Source organism: Pseudomyrmex gracilis, unplaced genomic scaffold (assembly GCF_002006095.1).
Source record: "Pseudomyrmex gracilis isolate BER0280 unplaced genomic scaffold, ASM200609v1 scaffold_156, whole genome shotgun sequence".
In the NCBI taxonomy this organism is placed as follows: domain Eukaryota; kingdom Metazoa; phylum Arthropoda; class Insecta; order Hymenoptera; family Formicidae; genus Pseudomyrmex; species Pseudomyrmex gracilis.
In genome coordinates, this window is record NW_018020740.1 from 318,810 (window position 1) to 342,552 (window position 23,743).

General features: G+C 41.2%; 1 protein-coding gene across 2 annotated transcripts; it reads right to left on the reverse strand.

Moving 5' to 3' along the window:
- Positions 1-4,903: 4,903 nt before the first annotated feature.
- Positions 4,904-21,961, reverse strand: LOC109857366. Of its 2 annotated transcripts, none has more exons than XM_020433588.1 (4): positions 21,703-21,961; positions 10,590-10,684; positions 8,074-8,166; positions 4,904-6,014 (listed from the first exon to the last, which is right to left on the reverse strand). In XM_020433588.1, the coding sequence occupies exons 3-4, from the start codon at positions 8,129-8,131 to the stop codon at positions 5,872-5,874; spliced, it is 201 nt and encodes a 66-aa protein (XP_020289177.1). In that variant the 5' UTR covers positions 8,132-8,166; positions 10,590-10,684; positions 21,703-21,961; the 3' UTR covers positions 4,904-5,871. The 2 variants fall into 2 exon arrangements, with proteins under 2 accessions (XP_020289177.1, XP_020289176.1); XM_020433587.1 differs by having other exon boundaries at positions 8,044-8,166.
- Positions 21,962-23,743: the final 1,782 nt, after the last annotated feature.

Genomic DNA, 23,743 nt, shown 5'->3' on the forward strand with positions numbered 1-23,743 from the left:
AAAAAAAAAAAAAAAAAAAAAACAGATATTTTTATATTGGCATTGTTTAAAAGAAAAATATTTGTACATTCTCGAACATTTGTGAACTGACAGAGAGAGCAACGCCCAAGTGTCCAAAAAAAGAAAATTTATACCACATTACAACAAGAGAGTAAAACAAAAATAAACGTAAAATAGATGTAAGTTAATATGCGCATTCGATACGATATAGGATTATACAGAGAGAGAAGCTTGAATGTTTTTCACATATAAATTCTTCTGTTCCTTATATATTGTAAACGGAGATAGTGCAAAAAAAAAAAAAGAAACGTCAATATTTAATAGCAAACAAAGACAGAGAAGGGCACACAGTAGGATCTAATAACGGGAGCTAATCGTCAAAGAGAGGCAGCTCAACTCTTTATTTTTCATTCGTTGTTACGACAGTTCCTGCGGTAGCTAAGTGTACAAGAGAGAGTCGGTACTAATCTTCGTTAAGAATAATTAAGCTGTACATTACTTAGATAGGTATGGTCAATTGTCCAGGTGTGTTTGTGGCATCACAACAAAAATACAAATTATTAAATAGCATTATGATTATTTTGAAATGTTAATTAATTTACACAATAAATGTACAAAGCCTGTATATCGCAGAGTTGAGCGTCATTGTACTATACACCTTTCTTTCCACTACTACTCTTCCCGCAACAAGAGGATGTCTGTCGGCATCTCTTCGATGTTAAGACTCGCGCCGTACTCTTGTAATACCGCGTTTTTTTTTTTTTTTTTTGTTTCTTGTATTCTGTAAATATGTCGCAAACGCGCGATCTACGCATTCCTTGGTTTTACACAATCTAATGCCGTTTCTTAGACAACGTTGAATATATATGTGACATTAATATCCGATTTTTAAAGACACGTGGCAAAAGTAAAGTCGCGCGTTGTTTTTCCTCTTTTCCCTGTCACGTGACTTTATTTTAATCACGTTTTTAAAGACACGTGACTTTAGTCACGTTCTGTTTTTTTTTCTCCACCCCGTCACGTGACTTTATTTTAATCATGTTTTTAAAGACACGTGATTAAAGGAAAGTCTCGAGACGTGTTGTTATGTTCCACTCTTTACTCTCACTAGGTTTTCGAGGTTGATTTTCATGCGTTATTTTCTGACACTTCTCATATGTGTATTATGGTGACCAAAAAAAAGTAGAAGAGAAAACGCAATGCGAGAGTTCAGTGTGCGTACAATACTTTATTTTCAATTTACAAATAAAGAAGAAGATTATACGATACATACATATGGCGATCTATCGAGTTGGTCAGTTGCGAGAGATGTAATATTGGACACTCTTTCTACTTTCAGTAGAAATGCTTACTATAAAGTCACGTTCGTTACAATATATGTAGTCGCGCGCTCGTGTTTTTATCTTTTTTTTATTTTTTAATATACTATGTTATTAAAATCTGCAAAATACGCTTGTGCAAGCGCGCCGGTCGTCAAACGAGAGAGAGCGTGTTTCTTACGCAACGCGTTGTGTGGAGACAATTTATAAAATACACACGACTAAAGTCTACGATGATGACGGATCGCGAGAAGCATTCATAGCATATTTATTTCTGGTGCGAGGTCACCAGTCGTCAAGCTTCTCTCCGACGAGAACAATTTGCTTGAATTAATAATCCCGCGATGACAATAGCAGTCTCACCCTATTGTCCCGATTAATTAAAAGCGAATATATTGTAGTATTTGTTAACTGCACGTTGACGTAACACACAATATATAAAAATAAATATTCAGAGTTCTTTAAACAAATTTATCGTATTTCTCCAAGTATTTACTTGGAGAATTTTTATACAACATTTGTAATTATTACAATAATTTCTCGGCAAAATTAGAATTTGGAAAAAATAATTTGTCGTCAATAACGAAACACCGCATTGTCGGTAACGAATGAAAGAGAGAAAGATCGTAATGCGTTATTTAATAATATTTTTCGTATTTTTATATTCGAACTCGCGCTAGACGAGAGAATTGTGCGTTTAAACCGTTGCGTATATAGCCTTTGCGCGGAGATAACGCGCGAATGTGATGATACAACGGTGAAAGAACGTAGCGTGTTTCTATGTTTTATCTAGATTGACGACCGGCTCTTCGCTCTCTTATTACACCTAGTTCTTATTCCACGCGTTATCTACATAATATTTTCGTGGTCACGTCACAACGATATACATGTAACTCTCTAAAACGTAGAGTTCCTGAAATCTCGTTGTCCACGCGAAATATTTCCAAAAAAAGATTTATATATATTAAATATTTCACATACATTTCTCAACTACGAAATAAATAATTCCGACAATTTACGCAAACACAGCTTCGCAAACAGCTTCTCTCTCTCATGAAACAATTTCAAAGATTGCGGAGAGTACATCCTTCTTATCGGAGATATTTCGTGGAGAACACGCGCGGGAGAAGGAAACTCCGCTCTACAACAACAACAACAACAACAACAACAACAAACACACATTTTCTCTAAAAGAGTTTCTTCTAAAGGTCGATATCTTCCGATCGACTGATTCGGAATGCAATGTATGTTAATCTCTCGAGTTCTCGAAAATGTACTCTACAAGTTTGGTCAGAATTATCAAGAGTTTTACGCGCTCCGAATGATGAATCGCGGACTCGAAGAGCAGCGCGGTTAATAAAATTGCTCCGTGATTTAATAAAATTACGTAGATTGTGAAATCCGAAGTTTATTACGAGAAAGGGGCGCGGGGGGGACACGCACATCTACCACGTGATAGAGAAAATTCGAACGACGCGTCGTTCCGGCGCTCGCGCGCGAAAAATACACCCGGTGTATAAATTACACGTGCGCTCCGCACTGCTTTCGATCTTCTTTTTTACATTTTTTTGTTTTTGTTTTGTTTAGCTATGAATCTTTCATAAAACTCCCGCGATCGGGAATTAACTCACACAGCTGCGTCGTAAATTCTCTCTTTTTCCACTTTCCGCTTCGGAAAAATCTCCGTTGCATCTTTTATTATTCGTTTCGTAAATTTACATTACGTTTCGGGAAAAAGTGCGGAGATCTTCGTAATTTTCTCGCAAAATCGATAATTTAAATTCCTACCTCCTAATTACTCGTTAGAAGTAAAACGTCTTGAGTAAAAGAGCTCGTTAATACTTTCTCGAACGCGAAATCTATCTTGACCGTAACGACGACGACGACGACGACGACGACGATGACGACGACGACGAGAAAAAGAATCCGTGCGAAACCGGCGCGATTAAATTCACTTTGGAAATAACTCGTTATACGCGCGGCAACCACCACGGGGAATAATCCACGTTACACCGTGGAAAACGCAAAACCGATTTTTGACGTGAAACGCGAGACGCGTCGGGTTTATAACGGGGTTGTCAGCTGAGAGAGAACAGCCAATAACCACGAAGTGCCAGCGAAGTATCGATCGAAGCAAGAAGAGACGATGCAAGAGAGAATGATCTCCGGGGTAAAGAGATTTTCTCCCGGTCGCGTCGGGAAAGCGAACAGGAATCGAACGGGATAGAGATACCGGAGAGAAGAGGGGCGGTTTTATCGCGCGCCACGTGTAGCAGCGGTGTGACGCAAATGAGCATTGAAATCTCGCCGACGCGCCGATAACAAAGACCAATTCCGAATAACAATATCACGAACGACATATGAATTGTTATCTATCGCCTAATTTTACATTCAGAGGATGTTCTCCCCGCGAAACAACGCGCGTTTAAATCCCGGCGAACAAAGAGAGACACGAGGAATAATAATGTTCTCGGCGCGCGACTGTGTGTTACCAAATCAGATTTGGAACTTCGGAGCCGCGCGTGATTCATAGCGATAAAAAGATGAAATCGCGCGCGCGCGAACGTGAACGACGATCGTAATAGCCGTAAAAATCAGCGCGCGCTTTTATTTGGAACGAGAATAATTTTCTGCTTTTTTCGGGAACACTTTGATGAGAGACGCTTTTATTTGTTCTCCCTCTTCCTTTCCGAGTGCTAAAGTGCCGAATGAAAATAACGAGAGAACATTCTCCGGGCGACGTCGCCGCGGACAAGCGTTCGTGAAAGACGTTTATCGCACATGCTCGTAAAAAAAAAAAATCGCCTCGATCCCGCACGACGCGTACACTTTCGCGTTTGTTTGATGATCACGCAATTAGATCGAAGTCTCTTGGTTTTTATAGGCCGCATCAATATACCTCGCCTACACACATCGGGGGAAAAAAGTCCTTTACGTGGACAAATTCTCTTGTGTTTAATTACATACGAAAAATTTTACGTAATTATATTATTTTACGTAATTGTATTTAATTAAATGAAATTTTATATATACACAGTAAAAAAAAAAATGTTAATTTTAACATTTTTTGCATGTCCCAGGAGGTCCACTCTAAATTTTAAGTTAAAACAACTTATTCGTTGTGAGTCACTTATTGACAAACTAGTAAAGTTAAATAATTGACACAATACTTTACATTTATATTTGTTATTTTGACTGTAAGCGTGATGTAAAAATAACATATAAAATAATTAAAACTGCACAAAACAATAGTTACAGTAACTCGTAAGAAATGTTAATAAAACATTTTAGTTTGTACAATGTGGCCAAAGATTTGAAAAATTTTTTCAGTGTGTTAAATTGACTTTGAAACATCTAGATTAATTGAAATCATTGTGTTAAAAGCACTTAAACAATATTCCATTTTTAAATGACATGCAAAAAATGTTAATTTGTGAAGTTAACATAAATTTGACACGTGAAAAGATTAAAAAAATAATAACATATCAGTATTATGTTAATTTTACATTGAAGTAATAATCAAAACGTCGTAACACAAGAAAAGTTCTACATTTTGACGCACAATTTTTTACTGTGTAGATGCATGTGTGAAACGCAACATCTCGCACATAAGTATGTGTTACATCCAATCAGATGCGCGATCAGATATGGAATTTGCACGAAGGACTTCTTTTCCCGGGCCTTTCTTACGCACTGGACGCGTACGAACGTCTTTTTTTCTCTCTCTCTCTCTCTTCCGATTACACACACCTAGATGTGAAAGTTGCGAATATCGCGCGAGAGACGATTTTCGTACAACTTCGACCTCGATTAGGTCGTTAGAGCAATAACGGCGCGAGCCGCGCGCGTATATAGACCTCGAAAGTCCTTCAAACGCCATTGTGGGTAATGGCGCGAAAATTACTCTCCCTTTCAACGACGACGGTTCTCTGACGGGAATCCATGTCGCGCCGCGTGTGATATTGGGCATTAGCCGCGGGAATCCATTGCGAAAATAGCGCACTAAACGTGTCCCGAAGCGAGAAGAACGCGCTTAGTACAGTAATAAAATCTTTCACGCGCTCGCGGCAAGTGTTAATCGATAAATTGCGAGTTTCTTGTCGTTTATTCGTTTTTATTCCAAGTTTCAGTGATACACACGCGCGATATCAAACATTTTTCTCGTGTGTTTTAACCATCCCGAGTGAATGCTGTTGTTACACTTTTTCAGTTGAAAGAAAAAAACAAATTGTTTTCTTTAAATTATCCATTTTTCATATCGGGACGCAATACGCTTTGCGCTTCCTTACAATTCAATTTTCTTGCTCTTTATACTTTCTTTTTTTTTTTATTTTTATTTTATTTTGCGCGCGCGCAGCAAACCTCCTCGTACACACGCGGCTCTTCCTCGCGCGGGGACAGAAAAAGGTCACGAAGTCGCGAGACGAGTGAATTTTTAGACGGTAATGTAATAAGCCCGCGGTTTGCCTCTCGATGTGGTCGGACTGAAAAGAATTCCTGGCGTCGTCGGGGTAAACGACCAGGACGCCCACGAGGGTGGTGGGAACATACGTCAGGACACATAGCCCTCGTGTCGTTTGCGACATTTTTCGCGAGCGATATAGCACAGCGCTATGGTGATCAATATTGCTATGGTGATCCCCATCCCTACGCTGATCCAGATGATCTCTTCGTTTATGCCGCTGTAGCCCTTTCCTGAAATCATGCTGAATTTATCTCGCGACACTTGAGCTTCTCTCTTGCGCATCGTTGAAACTTTCATTTCTCGCGTGCGTGGGGAATTTTTGAATAATATTTCTCATCGCAATAAAAGTTTGCGACGATATTTTATCATGCGATTATTCAAATTCTGTTTTGTTGTTTGTTTGTTTTTTTTTCTTTTTTTTGAGAAAGAAATTCGTATACTAGCTGAAGTACTAGTTGACGAGATTGGAAAGACAATAAAATCGGCATTTTCTGGAAATTGAAACGACATGTGCGCGGAAATGATAATATACAGTACAGAACGCTGCGTTTATGTAATCGAGGATTAAACAAGCTTGAAAGTTTGATTGGCGCGCTTAAAAGTGCGATTTGTGCCGAGACCGTAAGCCTTTGTAAATCCCGGTCGTTTAAACCTCATGCGTCTTTGCCCCGATCGGGATTTACACGACGTTTGAGCCCCGTCTTATCTATTATATATATATATATACGATATCTTTATATAACTTGCCATTAATGAAACCTAGTTTTCTGCTTGTCACAGTGAATTCGTTTCATCCCGGGGATGCGCTTTTCATAAACGATCGATTTAGCAAGGAAGTTTGTGAAGCTCTCTCGGGCTGGATCTCTTTTGAGATTTTCTTTCGCAAAAACACGAATTCTAGTTTTCAGTTTTTCCAACTATAAATAGCACTCGTGAAGCACTTCCGCTACCGAGATAATCTCTCTCCGGGCAAAAAATTTACAGAATCGTTATCACAGTTCCCCAACTTCGATAAATTCTTCACCTCTCTCGATTCGACGATTCGAACACAAACTTCATATTTACAAAAAAGGTCTTATTCTGTAATTTATATTTTAATTGTGCGAGAGTGTCTTTATTTTCGCAAAGGTCGCGCGATAAGTCACGCGAGACTTTGGAGAAAATCCAATCGTAAAGTAGATAATGCCGAAGATCCGATGTGACTTTTATTTGAAATGAATTATGAGAAAGCAGCGCTGCCGCACACTATTTGGCGGCCAAAAGGCAGGTCTCAAGGTCGTCATTTTCGCAAATTCCCCACGCCGCATCCGGCAAACATTAGCGCAATTCCGGTCGCGTTATATCGATCTCTCGTCAACGATTTCGTATTTACGCCCGCTTGTGCCAAAACTGCGCTACGTAAGTAAAATTTGTCGTCTATCTACGTCGGCATGCAATGAAAGCGTCTTTTCATGCACTTGTGACGTTATAGTGGCGTAATAAAATACACACATACACACACAACACGCGCGCAAGCTTACGAAGTATTTGCATGAGCCAATTTTGCATCCGGAGTCTTGCGCAATTTTGACAGAACATAAATAAGTAACAAACACAAAATCAAAAACACAAGAGTTTTTTGTTTCACAAACGACAAAACTTACACGTTTTAAATATAGCTAATTATACTCAAGTAATTATATTATTATTGTACTTACGTTTCACAACCGAGAAAGAGGAAATATCATCGCAAAACCAACACTCGCAATATTTCCATTCTCGACAGGACTTTAATTCGTTCTCTTTCAGAAAGTTTACTTAAAAAAAAAAAAAAAAAAAAAAAAAAAATTTTTTTTTTCCCACAAAAAAAAAAAAAAAAAAACTTAATTTACTTTTCTCACGACAAAAAAAAAATACAAAACTTCTCGGTGTAATCTGTATTGTGTGTAATTAATTGATGTACGAAAAAAAAAAACTAAGAATAGAACACAGAAGAAAAGTCCTCTCTGCGAGTCCTGTCACAGAATTACGCCACCAATTTGCCAACGACATGTGCCACAAATATACTAAAGCACGTTAAGTAATTTATTTACATCTTTACGTATGTATATATATATACATATATGTACTTTATATGTACGTGTGTGTTACGCTTGTGTGTGACATGTTTCCAAAAATTGTGTTTGCTGATACTGATTTACACACAAGCCGGTTGCTCATCGGGAAAAAGAAGAAAAAAAATGAACTGCTTTGGTATAAATGTGGCCCCAATATATGTACCTAATAGAATGATATCCACACCCACGTTACCATTGTAGTGGGAGCTATAGATGCCGACTTTACCAGCGACCCGCCCGCCGACCGGCATATTTATATCTTTTTTTCTTCTCGGGGGTTTGTCACCTGTGAAAAAAGAAAAAAAGAGAAGGAAAATCTCTCGCTTTAACGTGGCCGTGGCTTAGAAGATAATGACCGTTGGAAACAACGTTTCTCTGTTTCTTTTCGCGCTTCCTCCCATCTTCCACTACTTCTCTTCGAGACCATATCCTTTCGTCTTAACTCTCTCTCTCTCTCTCTTTAATTTTAGCACACTTTTCCCGTTACTTTTATATCCCGTCTTTTTTTTTCATTCCTTTTCTTTTTATTGTTATTAAAACTTCTCTCGAAGTTTCTCGCTCTCTCTCTCTCTTTCTCTCTTTGCGAGCGGAATATGCGATTTCTTTCCGAACGGGAGAGAAGAGTTTTAATTTCTTACTTTCGGGATCGCGCAGATATTCAAACGCGATCTATTAAAATCTACTACGTGACTTGTGACGATAATGATATAGCTGGCGAAGTTTTCTACTAAAAGAATAATTTATATGGAGAGTGAGTTGTTGGCAAATGTAATAAAAAATCTACATATTTCTCTATTGTTGAGTAACGCAACCCCGTGTTATGTACATCTATATACGTGTGTGCGTGTGCGTGTGCGTACGCGCAAAAGTATATATTTTTTTATACATATTATATTACGTTACATCTTTATTTATTATATATTATAATAAAAAAAAAAAAAAAATTTGTACCACGTCTCTATGTTTGAAACAAGTTACACGTGAAAAAGGATATTCTACAAGATATTAAATTCCTTTTGTTATAGAAGAAAGTTGCGAAACTCATTTTCAAACTTGTACGAGTATTATAATGTGTAACATTAAAATCAGACATTTTGTTCGAACTACATTGCAACAAATGAGTTAAAACTTGCAAAAAATGAATTAAACTAATAACGTAAAGTTTATATTATTGTTAACTAGACTCAATACTTTGTGATATACAAATTTTTCCCAGACAAAATTACATAGCGACAAAGTAAAAAAAACTTGTGTGCTGTTCGAATATGATAAAAGTTATTCACTAAGAATGTAAAATAGTGTCACAGGAACAATGTGCAAATATGTGACAATTTAAGGTTCCAATTTCACAAACGATATTGCGTTCGCCGAAAGTGTTCGTTGTGCGCGCGCGTGCACACACACACACACACACACACACACTTCGGCGTCGTTGAGCTCCATTTTCACGAAGAGAACGAACGGAAGTTGCGAAGTGACAAATAGAGCGAGCGCGGCGCGGGATCGGGATATTTTTTCTCTCGCCTTTCCATCTATTCACCTTTTGTACGAACAAGAATAAAATTCGGATATTTTTTCCACGGCTCGGAGAAAAGTAAACGATAAAAATCAATTACATAAAAAAGTTAATTACAAATTTCTATTAATTATCTTGCATATCAGAAGAGAGAAATGAAACGTTTGTTTAATTTCGCGATTGTGATGTTACTCGACGCGGAAACCTGACTCATTAATTAATTAAAGCAATCAAACATCCTTTTGAGATAGCAACAAATTTATACAAACAGAGTTGCGCATTTGTGTTATATCCGATAAATGTAAATGAATTTCCGAGGTTATTTCAAAGTGAAATATAAAGTAATTTGTAATTCAAAAGAAAAGTATATTTACAATCCCACGAGGGTTGCGGGATCTAAAAATTAGATATAATACACGCAGGACAAATTGAATTGATAATCTTTGCAAATATTATCTCGTTAGCGAAATCACGTTATTGCGAGAACGCGTGCGCGTTCTTTTCCGCTTTCTTCTTTGCATCCCGTATCCCGTTCAGGCATTTGCGCGAAAAAATATAGCGAAATAAATCAGAAGCACGATGAATTCTGGTTTTCTCACGTGTACATATATATATATATATGCATGTCTCGTATTTTCGATTTGTCATCCTCTGACTAGCTCTTATTTGCCTAGAGACTGTTTATTATTTACTTCCATTTCGAGCGCAAACGTATGCGCGCGTTCTCTCTCGCGCAACATCTACATACGTGAATCGCGCGTATATTTTTGTCGTTACATTTTATCGCGCTGTGAAAGAAAAAAAACGCGCGCGGAAAGACGAGACGATAAATCAGAGATGATGACAATAAACGCGGGTTTTTTTTCACGAGCACGTTTTTATTCGAATTTCCTAAACGCGTCGTTCTTTTTTAGTCGATCTCTTTTCGCGTTGCGTCACGTTAAAAAAAAAGCTCGTCTCTCTCTCTCTCTCTCGCGAGAGTGAGAAAGAGAGCTTAAAGCTTGCGGTTCTGCGATGCCAACATCGATCAAAGGATTTGCTCTTGTTAGTCACACACACACACACACACACACACACACGAAAAGTTAGGTCTTGTACCAACGCGGGAGGAAGCGGAACCGGAGTGTGTCGTCGTGGTTTTTTATATATATATAACATCGCGAAGCGGGGGTGTGGGAACGTCGATGTGTTACCTTGCAGAATTGAAAATAGGGTGCTTCAGGTGCATCTCTCTCCAAACTCCCTCTAGTCGCCGAACATTTTCCCCCGACTCGCGCGATTCGCCGAGCTGAAAAGCAATTTTCCACTAATTATAATATACTTCCACATTGCGAGAGTGGACGTTGCCGCGCTTTGTGTGGCATCGGGGCGAGAGTAACTCAGTTTTATTAACTGGAGAAATATACTGGAGACGCGACAGAAGCGCATTATTCGCGATCGAAAAGCGCGCGGAACGAAGTTCGAACAATGGAGAATCTGAAACACATCAATAACCGCGTTATTTCAGATCTCATTGTTCCAACTTTTCGTATTTTTCAATTCAATATTTTTCGCTCGTCCGAGCGTTTATTAATTTGTGTTATTTGCATTTATTCGCGATGAGAAAGTCGTAATTATTTTACATAGTCCGTTTGTGCGCTCATTAGTAACATTAATTGTTGGCGTAAATATGTGTGCGCGCTAATGTTTCTCTGAACATCATACATCGCATCTGCGTCAAACGGTAAATGTGAAATGTTTTTGTCATTAAATAACGTTACGTAAAGGTTGCGTAGAGGATTTATGAAAAAAAACAAATAAAACAAAAAAAAATTCTCTTTGAATTTTATAAAATTGTCCTATCCTGCGTGAGCGTGTGTGATCACGCAATTTTTTTATGAGTTTGCAAATAAATACAATCAAGGGAAAAAATGTACTTTAATTTTGCAAATATTGCCACTTTTTTTTGTGTTGCGCAACAATTACAATTCACTGAAGCTATTGCCGTCGTTAAAAAAAAATTGATCATCGTCCGATCCTAAAAACCAACGAATAAAGCGGAAAAAAAGCGATCAGGCGCGCTCTAATGCGATTTCGCGTTGTTTTTCAAGCCGAGCGCTCTTTATTAAATCGCTCGCTCGCCGAAAGCTGTGTCCCCGGAACAAAAAGAATGACTGCGGATGACTCCTCGATTTGTAATCTTCACGATCGAAGCTTCTTGTGAACATTTAATTACGGTCTCTCCGTATGTTTCTTATTACGTCTGAGACAAAAAACTGCGCTTGTACACGTTCCCGATATACGACTTCGCTCGCCGTTAACGTAAGAACTTGCAAGAGAGATTACAATCGTAATTAAAAATGTTCGTAATTAAGTACGAAGTTCGCAACTTGGCCGCTATTATCAGAAGCTATCTCTCTGTGTAACGCGATAAAGAAAGTTTGCGCGTGTAATCAGAATGCCTCTTGTTCTCTCTTCGGACTTTTAAATTCCACCGCGTTTTCGAAGATTTTAAGGGAATCGATGAGGAAACAAAAAACACACACAAAAAAAAAAAGTAGAGACCGCAGGCACGTAGGCGTCTAACGCGCGATCATTTATTTTCACAATCCCCGAAAATAAGAGAGAAACGGAATTTCTGCTCCTTTTACGCAATTTGCTTTATTTTCCGTTCGCGCGCAGTAGAGGAGGCCCGGCGCTTTTCCAGGCTAGGCTTCTCGCAAACTAATTCCGAACTCGCTCCCGACAACTATTTCTGATATTTGACAAGCGTCTTTGGCAGCGCGGGAATTTCACCGCGCACAGCTCTCCGAATTCTAAATCCGCATCTCTAATCGGAGACTACGCCGAATGTTGAGAATGCAAGTTTCGACGTCGTCCCGTTTAAACGGAGGAGGGTAAATACAGGACAAGGCCGATTCACTCCCGAAAGAGGGATCTCGACACCGAGGGGGGACGGAAGGGGGAAAGCGCGAGATTATTATTCCCCCGAGCACTTCTTTATATAATAAAAGCACTCGCTTCTCGCTTAGTGAAGTGAGATATCAACAAGTTAGAGTTTCGTTACTAACCGTCGCGCACACGCGCCGCTCTTGTACGCGCTCGAGCGATCCTTTGTTTTCCACAATTAAACGAGTCTCTGTCGCCGGACCCGGCATTCAACCCGGCCTGTTCCCGACGGGGGAGCTTTTGTCCCACGAGCATTTTGCGCGACGACCACTACACCACTGTCGAACAACAAGCTAGTCGACGCGGCTCGTCGCCGACTCGCATGTATCCGGTCCGGTTATTTGGTCCGAGCGCGGCGACGCGCTTTGACGCGTTCGCAATTAGGCGAGATGATATCCGCGGATGGTATCGCGGTTTGTTAATTAACAAGCGGTGATATTGTTGCCACAGAAAGTGGTGACCACGGCCAAGCGGAGTTTTGCGCCGAGCGGAGTCGCGGAATTAACGCGCGCTCTCGCGCGGGAATTGCGGACCGAATGCAAGACCGTTTAAAAAAACTCTCGCAGATTTACAGAAAATTACAATCTCACAGGCGGTTCTGTGGATGCGATACGAGGAATTAAATTCTTCCCGTTCTCGGCTTCATATTCCGAGAGTATTACTTGACTCAAATTATGCAGTCTGTAAAATTATTCTTTTTCGCTCGGAACACGAAGAGTCGGTTCTTTCTGCCAACTGCTCGTCGAAGAATTTCCACCACTCGAAATGATTTTCCACAAAGTTCCTCCTTCTCGTTTGACGAGAAGCTAATTATTGAAACAGCAACCGGTCGTAATTAGCAGAATTAGTCTTCTTCGCTCTCAAGAGCTGCCCTCTTCAATTCCGGTTCCCCAATGGAGGACGCAAGTACATTGCTCGCGAATGCCACACGGCCAAGTGACACAAAAAAACAATTCCGCGGAAAGCCGAGACAATGCGATTTTAGTTGAAATGTACGTGGGGAGCAGCTCAGTACGTCAAGATGCTGCAAAGTTTCGCCGGAGATTTATTATCGCGCGACGGCGTTAAGGATTCATTTTACGGCAACAAGGATCTTGCATTAAATTTTAGTTGAAGAGTTTTAGGGATTTTACAGAAACGAATATTATACGCCGCGTATTTTACAGCTTCGCGAAAACATTTGTTACGCGATAGACGCGAGAGATAATTGATTGACTTTTAAGGATAATTAAGTTTAATAATAATGGCGTTACATTTCTACCAACGGATGTGTTAATTAAAACGAGGTTTCTCCTTACACGTCGGAGCTCGTCTTCATTTCCGCGCGAGAGATATTTCTGTTGTCAAAGACCGCATGTAGATAATTAAGGCGAATATTTTATTATCATCATTATCATCGTATTGACAAAGAAAACACACGCACACGAATTTTATCACGTCTGTGTGTGTCTTTTCCTCGCGCGATCTTTCTCATATGTAACGACCGCCGCAAATTCTAATTACGAAAGTTCCATAAGTGTAATAATAATAACACAGTTGCATTCAATTACATCTGGATATTGCAGGATTTTCCGCATAGCTACGATAGTATTACATCTGTTCTCTCTCTCTCTCTCTCTCTCTGACGTCAGACGCGCGTGCGAATTTAATGGAATTAGACTCCGATTAAACTCGGTCGCGGCGTGTGACATTTGCGAAGTACCTAATAATAATAATAACAGTAATTGTGATGACAGAATTTAAATTAAGAACACAAGAACAATTGTCATTCGGAAAAACCTTACGGCGATATTATAGTTTTTTTTCTGTTACGTAACTCGATCCCGTCGTCTGCGCGATTCCGACAGAAACGTTATCAAGTGGGACGCAAAGACGAGATGAGGTTTGTTTCTTTGTTTCCGCGAGAAGACGCGCGTCGTTAATGAGTGGAAACAGTATCCGGGTTCTGTCCCGCTTGCGCGGCAGGGAACGATGGCTTTTGTTCGTCGCGTGCCCTCTCACGAGAACGCAATCGACAATGCGTCTGCTGTTATTGTTCCTTCGCCGTCATTGTCAACGATGAACCGCAACGATGACTATTCACAGTTCGCTATTAACGGCGCATCTGTTTCTCTGTGCTTTAACCGCGATTGACCAAGTGCGCAACGTACATAAACGCACACGCGGAGTGAATTTGCGCTATTTCGCGCGCGCGTGTGTGTGTGTGTGTGTTAATTTTACGCTTAATTTCCCCCAGGACGCGCGCAAAATCGTCTCTAGAAATCTGTTACACGCGCGTTGCCGCTTGGCCGGGTTTCTTTTTAAAAGTAACGAGGGATGCGATTACAACTTGTAGAAAAATTGTAACATCAGATCTCTCTCTCTCTCTCTCTTTTCAAACTCCGGTTTTTTTTAATCTTGAAGCTAAAATCGTTACGAAACGTAGACACGTGGAAAAGAAAACGGGATAAAATTCACTCTTTGAAAAGAGTGCAACGGAAATTGCTCGATGGGAAACAAATTGTTGTTGGAAAAAGATCTTTCAATTAAATGCTCCTGCGTTTACCCTCTCACCCCGTCCCCCTCTCCCCCGACGCATTTCATTATCAGACGAAAAAACCAGAGATGTGAAAGAAAAAACGAGTATTCTTATCCACGTGCACTCGTGTATCCGCGATACGTTCCAAATGTCTCTCAAACTCAGCACTGAATTTTATGTTCCGTGAGAGTGTCTCAGACACTGGAAGATATTACAAGGGTATTAGCCGTACATTGAACGCCGTTTACGTTCGCGTTTCACGTCCATTTCGAGAGAATAATAGCGCCATTCCCAAGACGCTCTTGTTAAAACGGAATGATTTAACCGACTGCGAGACGGAGATTCTGCAAATTAGCTGTGGCAGCAGCCTCTCTGCGACATGTCCTTGCTTAACTTGTTAAACAGACAGGCTCTCGTTGTGAGATATTTTATTTAAACGTAATTTTCTTTCATTTAGCTTTTTTTTAATTACACGTTTTTTTTTATAATTACACGTAAATAGATATTTAATCTACGCCTGTTATGAGAGAGAAAGAGAGAGAAAGAGAGAGAGAAGAACGTTTTTTTTTTTTTTTTGATATTCTAAGAATTACAACGAGGAGAACGTTTCGCACGTTTTCATAAATTACTGTGTTATTCGCGAAAACATTCATGTTTACTTCCATATCCCGCGCATATATTTAACATCTTTGTGAGAGCGAGATACGCTTCTGAATGCAATTATGTTAATAAGGTCTAATCTCTTGGCTGATAACCGAATGATATGGTTTCATATAGCTCGAGTGACGCTGGAATACATAAACAAAATGTTATCTCTCCTCGAGATACTTTCTCTCTATCTCTCTATCTCTCTCACTACGTTCTTAAACTTTTTCGTTTAACCAAAAGCGGATAACTCTCGCGTTTCTCCGTAGGGACTGTGTCTGTGGAGTGAAAACCGACTAAAAAAAAAAAAAAAAGAAAATACAAAAAACAAACTTCTACGAATTTTCGACAGATTTACAGCCGAGACAAAAGGCCGGACTTCGCTTATCGGGTATTAAATTATACATGTGGGACGTGAAAAAGTTGGTTGAGCGCGCAAGTTGAGGTACACCACACCGTCGTGTGCGCGTCTGATGCATACCTCTGTGTCGTACTCGCAAAAAAAAAAAAAAAAAAACGATATGCCGGAGATAATTCATCTTTTACACGCGAATTCCTCGAATATGTAATTTCGCCGGAGGCGAATTACCAAACTGCACCAACCACGTGGATATTAAATTATCAAGATAATCAAGATCTCGCATCGGCGGTTACTACATCGATTAACGAACTTCCTCTCGCGCGCGCGCGCGTATGTGGGTTCGGTTAACTTTTGCGCACTAATTCTCTCTTGAAACAAATTAGCAATAATGCGGTTCTCAATGCTATCGTTCATGTTGGATCGTTACGGGGCTTTTACTCACGTACGTACGTGCGATGAAAACTTTTTCCAATATACCGAGAGAGAGAGAGAGAAAGAGAAAGAGAGAGAGAGAGAGAGAGAGAAAGAGAAAGAGAGAGAGAGAGAGAGAGAGTTCGTCGTACATACAAGTGCCAATCGCGAGATGCACACACGCAGAAACCTCAATAATTCAATTCGATTTTATACTGCGACGAAACTTTAGCGATTCTGTGCGCGGTCGGTTTTGTGCGACGAGAGTACGACGCGCGGTCTCAAAGCAGCGCGAAAATACATGTGTACACGCGCGCGAGTACAAGCTCGACGGTACGGTAATTTCGCTGGATTGGAAAATACAGTTATCTGTTATCCGAAATTTGAACCGTGCGTATGTTCACATACACACACACACACACACACATACACGATTTTGTCGCGCGTTAATATTTATTTTTATTTGCAATTTGACGAGTTCCGACGTTGCAATTTTTTAGTTTTTGCACACGCGAGTCAAAAAGTCGATAGTGGTACAGTTATTTATGTATTTTATACGCGAAAACGCGTTTAATCTTTCGATCGCGGGACGAAAATTGAAATGTCAGAGCAATGTTTAACGTCAGTTTTGCGAATATTATACGCGCGCGAGCGTAAAGAGAGAAGCTGACGCATATTCAACGAATTAATGTAATTTACAATAAATTTGCGCACACCGAGTTAGTTTCCGATAATGTCGAGCGACTCCGACGTGACGCACGTGAGGCCTCGGGTTTTTAATTTCAAACGCGCCGCATCATTGGAACGAGACTGAGCGTGAAATCGAATAATAACATTTGAGCGAGTTCTGTTTAATAGATTCTGCAATGAAAACGCGCGGCGCGCGATCTCGCGATAAAAGGTAAACGCAAAATTTATCCGAAAAATTTCGCAAAATGTCACGAAGCATAAATAACGATAATGAAAAAGAATCGACAAAAAAATTAAAAAACTACACACACACACATACACACGTTAATTATTTCCTGTGTGCGGGATATAATTAAAAACTCTCGGGAGAAACGGCGTTTTATACGGCGCTCGTGCGAAAACTCATCTGCAAGCGTAAGCGAGTCGCAACTGGAGGGAACAACGTTGAGACGCGCAAAAGACACTCGAGCAGAACTGACGGCGCTTATTATAACCGGAGATATTAAGCAGTCAGGCGATAATCACTTAAGATAATGGAAGGTGCTCGACGACGGTGCACCTTAAGTGTGCATCTCGCGCATTTTGAATGATTATTCTCGCGCAACGTTTTCTCGCCACGCCCTTTGCTGACCTTTTCAGTCAGGACGTTTTTGCTTTTTTATTTTTTGCCCGCAAACTGTTTATTTCCAACCGGCATGTCAGTAACCAGCAAACTATATTCGGCCAACGCCGAGCTAAAAATACAACAGTGGCGTCGTAGTAGCTCACGGCGGGCTAAAGCCGCGAATTTGGTCAAATCGATGGAAATTCAGAAACGAGGCGTTGTCCCTTTCTCTTTCTCTCTCTCTTTCTTTCTCTCTCTCTCTCTCTCTTTTTCCAGGCTCCAGACAGACCGACGACTGTTCGCACGATGCGTCGTTTGCGCACACGTACAGATACGCGCGCTGAGATTACAGGCGTATCGCTGACCGATGAACCGGCCCGATCGAGCGGCTCGGAAATTTGGCGCGGAAATACGATCACCTTCCATTTCTCTCTGTTTGTTCCGTGTCACTCGCTTCTCACATTTAAACAATCTCCCCCTCCCCCGGGAGCAACCAACGCCGTGATTTTTCACTGCGCCACGTGCTGGCGCACACTCTCCTCCAACGTGATGTAGCACACGCGTGACAGAATCCTCGCGACAATATTTTAATCGGACGAAATTGCGAAAATCAACGATGTTTAATTGACGATCAATTACCCTTTCGAAATGTCTGTTGACGGATCCACATATTTAAACACCGAATCGTTAAACCGAACTCTCTTTCTCTCTCATATTTACGAAGAGAAAACCCGTGAAAACTTTGGTTGAAGCGGGAAATTTTAATCAAGAAAGTTCGCCGGCTCGATGGAAAACTTACACGTTACGTAAAAGTAATATTATTTACTTCCCAGGTCCTACTCTTTTTGCGTTTCTATACAAAACCGATGCAGGGAAGCAGTTCCGTAAAAAACAAAAAAAAAAAAAAGAAAAAATTTGGAGAGTTTATTAATATTTTTGAAATCCTAAATTGCGAAAAACAACGCGAGAGTATTGAGAACTCACTCTTTCCGAGATAGCGCGGCGCGGGGTTGTATATGTGTTTCATACAACAACGTGAAACGCGATCTTTTAAGGAGAAAAGCTTTTAAGCGAGGGAAACATTTCCTCTCGCGCGGAAAATATCTCAGAGAGTATGATTTTCTTCAACGCGTCAGGCTCTCGCTCTTCTGCGATCCGACGTGACGGTCTCGCGAACGACCCTCCCTCGTGTAAAACGTACAAGCGTACAAAGTACAAATTCTCCTTCCGGCATATATGTATATATATATATACACATACATAGTTCGCTAATACCGTTTTACGGGCGACATTGAAACCCTGAAGCATTCTCTCCGGGGGCTGTACCCTTTCCAACAAAGCAATTTAGCAAGTTTAGAAGGAGAACGTCGAGGTGAACCGCGAATTATTGCGCGAAACGATGCTCGTAAAAAAATTCGCTTTTTGAAGAGCGCGAGAGAAGAAAAAAAAGAACGCTCGCGCTTTCAGCCGCATCGGAAGAAAAAAGTCGCATCGACATTTCTCGCGTTGTTATTTAAAACAACGGTTGTTGATAAACTTCGTTTCGGAATAATCGAGCGGAGAGAATTATTACGCAAATTCCGATGAATCTCCGTCGTTAATAATTCGCATCGAAACAATTTTTAGGTTCATCAACGCGGCGCGAGAAATAAAAGCGGATGATTAATCGTTTCGTACGGCGTGTGTGCGAAATGTCGCGAGATAATCGAGAGAGAAGATCGGCGACTCACCGGGACATGATTTTTCACACTCGAGGGAGAAGTGCCACAGCCGGAAATCAATCAATTAAGCATGCACTTACGTGTATCTTCTCTCGCGAACCGGCGAAAGAAGGAGTCAAGGTTTCGCGGTTAATCGTATCGATTCGTACGAGGAATAAAACGCGATATTCGCGCCAAGTAGTTCGTCCCGGTACTCGATCGGACAAGAGGCAATTGTGCGCCAAGTAGATTGTCGCGCGCATCGCGCGCGATCTCGGTTTAGAAACGTGGGAAAGCGACACATACATCACGCAGTAGTACGACGCGCGCTTTAGTCAGACGTCTTAGCAATGGTAAGTGGAAACGGCAACCGTTTCACACACCGCAAAACGGTACGTGTACGGCATATACACGTACACACGCGCGCGCGCGCACGCCAGACCGATTGAGATCTAGTATGCGTCCATAAATTCGTGTTATCGCGACACATCGCCGATCGGTTACGATCCGCAAGACGTTCTCGACATGCAAAAATAGTTTTCACGACTCGTCGCGCACGTGTCTATTCGGTTCGTCGAGCAATATCATACCGAACAGTTCGCTTTTGTAGACTCGAAAAAGAGAGTGTGAAATAAAATAAAATTGAATTCTGTAGTTTACTTTTCTATTATTTTCCAACAAAATTCAACAAATTTAGTTCCAAAACTTTACGAACGACTTTACTTTTGTGGATTCAAAAGTGAAGTGCAATGGATTTAAGATCTAATATTTTATCCACATTCTATTAATCGCGTGATCCGACAATTTAGTAAAAAAAATGTGTAAGCGTGTAATTTTGTAAAAAAAATTACACACTAACGAATTTACTTTTATCAGATGCAAAAGTGTAAAATAAAACATAACGGAGTTAAATTAAATTGTTTTTTGTGTTTTATTTACACATTCCATTATTTGCGTAAATCAACAAATCTTGTAAAAAATTTTATTTAAAATAAAAGGTTATATTAAAATTAAAAAAACATTCGTTTAAATTGCATTTAAACGAATTTTTAAGTTGCTCTCTGTTTCTATAATTTTTTATCGCTCGAGTGTGTGGAAAATTCACGTGTAATTAAACGAGAAGTGCACGCAGAGGTATGTGCATACATAGCTTGTCGCGCGGATTGAAAGAGACGCGCGTGCGCGCGAGCATAATATCACCGGGGCCAGAGATTCGGAATCGCGACGATCTATATACACAGCTGCACTCTCTTACATACATCGACTCTCGTCGATATAAAACTTCGCTTATCAGATATAGACAGCTATTGGCGCGAGTCGAGCCGCGAAGCGATCATCGAGTTTTCCATCGAGCGCGTCAAAACACACAGCGCGGTCGAGCGGACATACATTGGGTAGATATCGCCCGGACTGAAAATATACAGTCACGTTATCTGTCACGTCGTAACAAAGACGGAATAACGCACATATATCTTGTTGTCTTTGCTTGGTCACGCGCGCGAGTGCCCCAATTTGCATAAAATATGAGACGAGAAACGTCCGGAATCCGCGATCAAGCAATTTGTAAATCAAATAAATAATCGTCAGTACAAATCGAGACGTATGCGAAGCTCATATAAGTCGTAATTTGACGCTCGTTTCGACGGAAATTATTCAATGCGTTACACCGTTGAAATTTCAACGCGGTTGATGAACGTCGACAAGCGTCATAAATAATCTCTTTCTGCTCATTCCACGCGAATGAGAAAAATAACCGGCGTGCACTTCCAAAACGTTTAATCTTTCTCGTAAACGTTTACATCGGACGACCTGAGATTCTAAATGACGTTAAGTGTGCACCAGGCAGCTAAATATTGCCGCCATTTTTATGCAACTGCCACAATATAAACGTAATGTAATAAAATCGTAACGTGCGCGAATGCAGAAGAGCAAACACACGCACACACACGCACGCACACACACACACAACACACGCGATAATAAAATAATATTTACTCTAGATCTAATAATATTTACTTCGAACGCGTCCTGTTGATCCTGACGAAGTACCTACTATTCAACGAGGTTTTTATTGCACCCGGAATCCCTCCCGTGTCGCGAAAAATCTGTTAAGACAGATTTTTTTTCCGAAAATCCCAGCTCTCTTCGAACGGATTCAACGACCTGACCTAGAATGTTCCCCCGGAACAAACGTCTCTCGCGTCTCGCGCGTGTACGATTATAACAATGTGAGACAAAATATGAAATACGTTGGGTATATGTCGGGAATGTTACAACACAATTAACATTCCGGACGGGTACCTCCGCGATCGGACATTCACGGTTTCGCGATAAATCGATTGACCGACCCGAAAGGGGTGTTTACCGTATATATATATATGTATACACACATCTGAGCCGCGCGCGGCGTTTGTTACTTACACAAAGTCAAAGGAAAGAGTAAACGTACCGCTTCGGATGGTCAAAAGCGAGAGAGAACAAAGCGGGTGATAAGGTTGACTCGAAGGCTTCGAGAGATATTCGTGGAGGAGGATTCGTGTTCGCGAACGTCCAAGCGGTGACGATCCAAGTGGCGGCGGCCGGGTGAGTCCCTCGACTGTGAGTAGTAGCGCGAGCTGGATTTGCCGCGCCACGAGGGTTCGTCGTGGTACGGTAGTAGTACGGCTGTGCCGATGGTGCGACGTGAGAGCTCGACGTGGCGGCCGCGGATGGAACGTGGTGCCGACTGAGCGTCCCGGTGCTTCCGAGGCTGGAGCGAACCACCAGTAGAAAGGGCGGCTGTCGACCGCCTCGACACACTGCCACGGGATGCGATAGAGAAAGAGGGAAACGCGAGAGAGAGTTCCCCGAGATGTGGAGGGGAACGATCCCCGGTTGGGGAGAGAGAGAAGATTATTGGCCGGGAGAAGGGTGAAGAAGGAAAGAGAAAGAGAGAGATAGAGATGATCCGGGGAAAGGGATGTGTATTGAGGGAGGCGCAGAGCGGGGAAGGTGCGTGAAGGGGCGGCAGAGGAGAGACGAGAGCGAGCGAGAGAAAATACATGCGTGAGCGAGGATGCAAAACGCTTTGGCAAAGGCGGAGGCGAAGAAACATAAGTTTGATGATTTTGTAACACTTCGGTGGTGACTTTCAATGTTTCTCACGTACAAACGATTGCTTTTTTGCGTGTTTAAACTGCGATTAGAAGTTTCGCGTTTCGCGTCTGTACAAAAGGAGTAAGTTTTAATTGTTCTGAAGCTGCGGAAACTTAGCTTCTCCCTGCTTTCAAATCTCTCATCTGATTTCTCTCTTTGACGTGGAACTGAAGTCCGTAATCCTTTCAGCAATCGAAATCTAAATCCTTCAAATGTTAAGAAACTCAATTGGGAATTTAAGGAACTCGATTAAAGGGATCATAATATTTTGCTTAAGTACTTTCCACCCTGCTATCCACGCCTATGGGAAACGAGACAGAGGAAGAGAGAGAAGATGGAAAGGAGAAAGAGAAAGTTAAATAACGAAAAGAAGGAAGATGACGAAGAAAGATGGAGCATTTACATATCCAGAAACAAGAGGAGAAGAGACGCGAACGAGTTAACCGTGCGTTAACGAGAGAAAGAGACAACGGCCGGGAGAAATGAACAATAACGAGAGAAAGAGACGGGAATAGAAGAAAACTCTGCAAACTTGTATCTACCGGAAACCACGACAGTGAGAAAACTAGAAATCCGCGTGTAGACGACGACAAAACCGCTAGGTCTGTAAGAGAGAAAGGGGAGCGAGGAATCTGGGAATGTAGCAAAACGAGAAAAATAACATTTTGACCGATAAAACAAACATGTACGAAAGGCAACGAAAACATAAACAAAATAAGAAAATACACATAGGAGAAAAGAAGAAAAACAAAAATAATAACAAAGGAAAACGAAAAATTAACCGAAACAAAGAACAGGAGAGAGAAAGAGAGAGAAAAAGGTGAGAGAGAGAGAGAGAGAGAGAGAGAGAGAGAGAGAGAGAGAGAGAGAGAGAGGCGTAGCTAAGTCACACAGAAAGACGATGAGAATTCAAAGCGTTCATTTGCGAGGAAGATCAACGTGCGATACCAGATCCGATAGAATGAGAAAGCGGATCCTGCTTTAAGAGAGGGGATGAGAGGATTAGAGTGGGGCGAGACCGAGAGGAGAGAGAGCGAGACTGTGTGAAAACACACGAGAGGGCAAAAGAGATGGATTCGCACATAGACGGAAAAGCGAGCGAGAGAGAGAGAGAGAGAGAGAGGGAGCTCGATGAGAGAGGAAATCAGGCGAAGGGAAGGGAAGACCACGTGCGACGGAGACGGGAACTGCAATCCCCGCGGGGGTGCATCCGGTGGATGGTGAGACCAAAGTGAGGAAATTCGGAATCGGGGAAAGGGGAAATGAGAGAAGGAAAATGATGGACAGGACGGAAATACAAGCGGAGAATTAAATGACCGGCCTCTGAGAAAAGGCGAAAAGCGACAGGAGTAGGA

What these genes read in the sequence shown, in the direction of transcription:
- LOC109857366 (XM_020433587.1), bottom strand. Translation starts at nt 8,131, where the DNA reads ATGCCGGTCGGCGGGCGGGTCGCTGGTAAAGTCGGCATCTATAGCTCC. An exon ending in TGTGGATATCATTCTATTAG is followed by an intron (nt 6,015 to 8,043) that starts GTACATATATTG and finishes GCATGATTTCAG; the next exon opens with GAAAGGGCTACAGCGGCATA.